Source organism: Poeciliopsis prolifica, unplaced genomic scaffold (genome assembly GCF_027474105.1).
Source record: "Poeciliopsis prolifica strain line A6 unplaced genomic scaffold, Auburn_PproV2 SCAFFOLD101, whole genome shotgun sequence".
In the NCBI taxonomy this organism is placed as follows: domain Eukaryota; kingdom Metazoa; phylum Chordata; class Actinopteri; order Cyprinodontiformes; family Poeciliidae; genus Poeciliopsis; species Poeciliopsis prolifica.
The window spans coordinates 918,310-925,000 of NW_026562476.1; the positions used below are offsets into that span (position 1 = coordinate 918,310).

A 6,691-nucleotide genomic window follows, 5' to 3' on the forward strand; every position below is an offset into this window, starting at 1 on the left:
GAGACGAAGACAAAATCAAAGCACATCCTCTTTCAGAATATGAAATATTCTCTTTTTTTAATGAGTTGAATTCAACCTCAGACGAACAAGAAACATAAGGCAGGGTGATGGTTTATTTAATCAGATATTAAGTCAAAATTCAAAAGCAGGATGTTATAAACAAGGCCCTGTCAATATCACGCTTTGATGCAAATATAGGTAGATTTTCTGCTGCATTTTGCACAACTCGTACAAATGCACAATGGAATTTTGATGGAACATTTTTTTCATCGTTTTAAAAATGCTTTTTGAAGTGAGGATGTTTAAAAGCTCAATTTCTGTTATATAAAGACATCTAAGTGAACATTCCTACAATTACTTCATTGATAGAAACCACAATAACAAGAGACGCTTTCTGTGTTTCTACACTCTTTCACTTCATCTCGATTCTGTTTCAATGGATCTTAAAAGTGAGCTGAAAAAGGCCAGTAACTATCAAAAGAAACATGAGCTACAGTTGTTTTGAAAGAAGCTTTAGCCCATGCTCTTTGCTTTCCCATCTTCTCAAGGAATTTTGACATCATTCTTAATAATATTATGGCCAGCTGCTGGTGTACAATAGGAATGACAGCATTTTCTAAAGGAGGAGAGAAAATTGGCCATTTAATAAAACATCAGCATCTGGAGACAGAAACAATGACGTGTCCTCCTCTTTCAGCTTGTCCTTCACATCTTCATCTCCTGTTTATGTTTTAAAGGTCAAACGCATCCCACATCCTTGGGCACTCTAGTAATAAACTAGAGTAAAGTTTATTACTCTAGTAACAACTGAAGACTTTATTAATAAAGTCCTTTACATCTCCAGTGGAAATCTCCAAGTCCTTGGAGATGCAAACAGTGTGAATGAATCCTAATCCACACAGCAAACTGCTGGAATGTACAAATTGTGCACCATCAACCCCTCTGACCAACACCAGCAGGCACTGTGGGTGAAGCGTCTTGCTCAGGGACACAGACAATGAAGGCGGGTGGACCGGGAATCAAACCAGCGATCCAACAATGAACTCCTACTCCCATCACCCACGATAACGTATATTCTGTGAGTCACATGAGGTCCACACACACTGTCCACTGTTGAGATTTCATAGTGGAGAAATTCCTTAACTTTCCACAATCCAAATGGATACTAGCAAGTTGGGCACCGAGTCTGATGCTTCGTCTCCAGGTGGGCCGCCGTACGCACGCCTGTTAATGCAGCATGAAGTGGCAGTTTGGTTGAGCAGTGTCCTGAATGGTTGTGCTGATTCTCAACCTGATGAAATCAGTATTGCATACAAAACAGTTGAATGTGAACATCCTAAAAATTGACGTGTGTGCAGACATGTCTGGCTCAAGATACGCTCAATCATGTGAGTGCCGTGACTTCTCCAGCGAGAAGAATGGAGGAGTCTGTTCAGTTTTACAGGTTCAATATCATAGGGTAATCAGAATCATAGTCAGAATAATCACAGACATAATGTTTTGCAAAATGTTACAAAACTAGAACTAATGCAGAAAAGCTACTTTTATGGGAAAATAATGTCATAAGATTTGCACATAAGTTTACAGACTGTTTCTCTGCTACCATTTCCTGAAAATTGGCAGCTTTTGATTGCAGCAATGTCTCCCATTTCAAATGGAAACTTTGAGTTTTCATTGCCTGCACAGCAGCATAAAAGACATCACCGTTCATATTAATGCCAGATTTGTCTTAAATCTGCTCCTGTAATGTAGCAACCTTTTACAACAATCTAGTAGCAACTCAAATTGAATTTTATGTCAATGTTGTATTGCTCTCCTGAGATTCTATTTCTTTAGCTTTGAAAATCTACTAAATACCAGATGATTTTATGTATTATGTCCTAATATGCTGAAATGAAAGAGGATGTGTTTATTTGTCACCATGACAGCAGTTAATAGCCAGAGACGATTCTTCACACAGTTAATGTTTTTCATGAGTGAAGTTGATTAAAATAAAAGCTCTGCATTCAAGTGCTTTAGCACAACTATGTTGCTTAGCAACTGAACACGGAATCTGCCTTTTCTATGACTTTTCTCCTCAAAGCAGTGAATTGCTTTGTGTTTTTCTTTTGCAGCTCAAAAGCATAGAAACATGGAGACAGAGAAGGTGGATCACAAGACTGAGTTTGTCTCCACACAAACAATTCCTGATTGAGTATTTCCCAACATAAAGGAAGAAAAGATTAGATTGAGAGGAGAAACCTTCACTGGTCTCCTCTGTGAAGCGTTTGTGTTTCTGGCTTGAATATATAAATGCTGACATGAGGCAGAAATAATAAGAGCAACACAAAACATCTGATACATTTTTGATTTTATGTCAAACACAAAGGAAAGAAAAAGAAATCTTTCAAATTCTGCTGTCAAGTAAAAATCTAAACTTTTAGAAATATTTTGCCAACTTTTAGTTTAGATCAACTGCATTCAATGCAATAATAATAATAAAAAACAAACAAATCTGGATTAATTTGCATGGATTGATCAATATGGGGAAACATGTTCAATTTATTAGGATTCCAACCTCATATTTTTGTTGTCTTTTTTATGAAGATTTGAATTCTATGATCAATGTAAACATCTGACAAAATGATCAAAGATTTCAACGTAAAGCTTTTTAAAAGATGTTTGCTTTGTGCTATGCTGCCATTGCCTTTTATTTAATATCATCAGATAAAGAAGCAGTGATTATCTATGCTTATTAAAAATCAATGTCTTGTAGCTCTAATTTAGATCTTGTGGTTCTTATTAAGGTATTGAGAAAAATATTGTCCTGTCACGATAAAAACCCGTTTATATGATGACAACAGTGTTTTTTCTAACAAGGCTGCCACAGCGAGAAGCAATGTTGGGGATAATAATCCGTGGACATCAACCTTTTTAAATGAAACATGTTTTAGAAATCAGAAATGATTAATAAATAACTATTTAAAATAGTTATCTAATATCTATTAATAGTTCTTTAATAGTTCATACTGCTATGAATTTCCTGAACAACTGAAGAATATTTTAGACTGGAATTTGTGTCCATTTTGGTGATTAATGTTGTATTTTCATGTGTTATTTTGCTAAATGTATTCAGCCAACTTCTTCCAATTTATTTGTCCATAAGTGCAAAGGCACTTATGGACTAAATCATTTGTATCATTTATGAACTTTTTAAAGTTGGTTTAAAACTTTTAAACTTTCTGATAAACTGTGCAATTTGTCTTTTGTTTCTAATTTAAACTCTCTGTGTATTATCTATGTTCATGAACTGCTTTGTCCTCTTCCTGCTCCCATTTGCAGGAGCTGCTGAGTTTTCCTCCCTGATTGTGCTCACCTGGTCCAACACGCCACCATTTCCTTCCAACTGCATGACAGCAGTTAATAGCCAGAGACAGCATCGACTCTTCACACAGAGCTAATGTTTTTCATGAGTGAAAAACATTAGCTCTGTGATTTTCATTTCTCTTTGCTGGTTCCTTCTGCTGCATCCTGTCTAGTTCCTTGTCCTGGTCTTCTCATTGCCTGTCTCTATTATTTTTAACATTTTATCATTAAATGAACCTAAGCCTTCTGAGCTGCTGTTTGCATTTGAGCCAACTACAAACTCAAATGTACAAAACCTAATTGAACATTGTAGAAATAGCTTGCTCAATTTTATTTTACAGCTTAACTTTTTCCAAGAACACTTGTTCATCATTGGTATCAGAAATTGCAATGCCGTCTTGGTCATTTATTTTGAACATTGAAGTCAGTGTAAATAAACATAGTTGGGTATTGTTTCTCCTAAATAATCTGACCACATGCAGGTCAAGAGTAAGTGGTCTTAATTTTTTATTGAAATAAAATGTACTAAAGCTGAGGCTCAGTGTTACCTGACAGCAGGAGAAAGACAGAGACAGATGGAGACACTGATTATGACTAATTGTTGGTGCATGTAAAGGCATACAGGCAGGAAGCAGTAATACAGGCATAACAGATAACAAGAGACAGACAGTCTGACAGACATGTGGACAAAGACAAAAGAGAGAGACAAGACAGACAGAGAGACATATTAAGAGACAGACAGACAAACAGAAAGACAATAAAACTGTGATCCACTCCTCAAGACTAACTGACTCGATTTCCTTATTGAGCACCAACCATCCAGTTTCTGACAAAATCCAATCAGTTGCGTAATTAAATCAGCTCTCTGTTACTGTTTAGACCATTTTTACTAACAGCATTCTGATGTTAGCTCTAATGTTTGACTAACTTAACGTCCTCTGTTTTCAGTCTCAGACAACTACATATTTTGGAATTTAAATAAAATGGGAGAAAAACTAGATATGAGAAACAAGAAATGAGTGACATACTGTGTATAGATCTATACAGATTTGACATTGAACTGATTCATTTCTTTGCCACTTTCTTTCCCACCAAGTGAATCCCAAACTGGTTCAAATTGGACGAGAACTGAGAAATGAGCATTCCTAGCTTTTACTTGGATGTCGTCTTTAATAGTGACAAAGAGCTACAGCTGACACATTTTTTCTGAATTAAAACTGCCGTTTAATAAAATATTGAAATAAAACCTGTCTTGTGATGGTTTCTACTTTCTGGTGTTTCAAACATCTATCCTCTCTGTAACTCCCTGACTGGTTCAGATTGTAACTAGGATTGGATCTGACACATCAGAATCATTTCATACTCCAGAATTTCAATTGCACAGTTTCATAATAAGATTTATGCAATGATTAAAATAATTTTCACATTCTGAGTTCATGACGGTGTCAGTATAGAAGATAAAAGAAAAGTGTTCCTTCCAAACTTTTAGCTGAAATCTTTGATGCATTTAATGGAAACTCTAATATTTAAGATTTGTTTAATTTTATAATTGAGGTTTTGGAGCTATGAAATCGAACAGACTATTTCTATAGAAATTGGACTGGAAGATATGCTAAAGGGAGAGAAAATCTGGAGAAATGACACATTCAATTCTGTTAGCATCTATAATTTCATTCATTTTTATTTCACTGTATGTGTCCTTTATATTTTGAGGAACTAGAAACTTTTATTACAGCTACTATTACTCAGAATGCTTAGATTTCAGCATTTACACACTAGAGGGAACGTAGCAGATTTAGTGTTTTAAGCAGAGATTTAATTGTCAGAAACAGGTATGGATCCATGTTTGAGGGATCTCAAATATTTGATATTGCACTCTCTGTTTTAACTTGAGAAGTTACAACAAATAACAGACAAAAGCGAGACAACACTGACGCCACGCTGGCGTCCGCTAACCAAACACTCAGACTGTACCTGAGGGGCGATGCTTTGGGAGTGGCCACTCCGTAACCCTTAGAGTCAAGGTTTCCTCCTACTTTCATGGTGTCGCAGGGTTTCCTCTGCTCGATGTATTCGTTCATGGAGGACTCAAGTAAGTAGGCATACTTCCCCTTTGACTTTCTGACTCGTATTACCCCCTCATTAGTGCTCTTTACGAAGACAGACGGGTCTGCACTGCGCATGTATGACCACATCTTTTCGAACACAGCAATCTTTGACCTCTAAAAGGGGAGTAAAGAGCAAAAACGATATGACACTAAATTAATATTGTTTAAAGACAAGTTGCACAATTTGTGAAGATGAGATTGAACTTTAATCACAGTACTAAATCTAGCTAAATCCCCCTGGTTTTGCACATCTTACAAACTAGGATGTACAGTTTCCAAGATGAAATTGGAAACAAGTTCACTCAACAATATTTAGGTCTTAATTTTCTGCCAGAAAGTAATTTAAAACAAGTGTTATTTAAAAAAAAAGGTTTTTATATAGTGATGTACCATAAAGGTTTTGTAGTGGTTGACACACCAGCCTTCATAATATACATAACGTTTAAAGTACACAAACATATTAGACTGAATAAGAGGTCAGCAATGTATGTGTGTGTGAACTAATACTAGACTTAATGAATGGCAATACATGTAGATTAATGAGATATTTATATCTCGTACTTGTCTGTGTGATAAGAAACGGGGCAGAATTTGGAGATCACATCACGCATGATTGGATCCCAAACTGAGCAACGTAGGTCATTTTTATAATTTCACAAAAGACATCATAAGACAAACTGCTGCAATTCTTAATGGTCCTTTATTATTACCGACTATAAAAAGGAGTGTGCCCTGTGCCTTAAATAATAGCTCCGATGAGCGCCAATGTATTGACTATCTGTGCTTCATGTCAGATTTTCCTTCCATAGAGTATCTAGACAGCTATGTCCATCATCTATCTGAGCCAGCACAGATAGTCACAACACCGGCGTTCATAGGAGTTCTTCTGCTTATGGCACAACTTGTTAGATCCACTGACGAGAAAATAGAATTGAAAATTGTGGCTGCTTGTTCTATACTACTCTTTAGCCATGTTTCACCTCCTTTTCTCTAAAGTTCATTGTCGTTGGTTGATTGCTCCCTGTAATGCTGCCATCTATTGGATGTCCCAATGTTTTTCAGTTTGGGATCCAGCCATACTCAATGTGATCTCCAAATTATGACCCGCTTCTTCTGTGAGAAGCACAGACAATGAGTATCTGTGAGTATCTCATGCATATATGTATTGTCATTCAAGCAGACTAGTATTATTTCACCCACACACACACACACACACACACACACACACACACACCCAT

The 6,691-nt window shown here is 36.3% G+C and overlaps 1 protein-coding gene across 7 annotated transcripts in view; it reads right to left on the reverse strand.

Moving 5' to 3' along the window:
• Nucleotides 1-6,691, reverse strand: part of LOC129354005 (glutamate receptor 1-like) — a 114,747-nt gene that overhangs the window by 14,991 nt on the left and 93,065 nt on the right. For 5 of the 7 annotated variants that reach the window (XM_055023481.1, XM_055023477.1, XM_055023476.1 and 2 more), the window contains exon 15: nt 5,320-5,567. In XM_055023481.1, the coding sequence (XP_054879456.1) occupies nt 5,320-5,567 (248 nt within the window). Of the gene's footprint in view, nt 1-95; nt 1,292-2,513; nt 4,017-5,319; nt 5,568-6,691 lie in introns of those variants that run through there. The other 2 variants (XM_055023480.1, XM_055023479.1) reach the window with 2 other exon arrangements.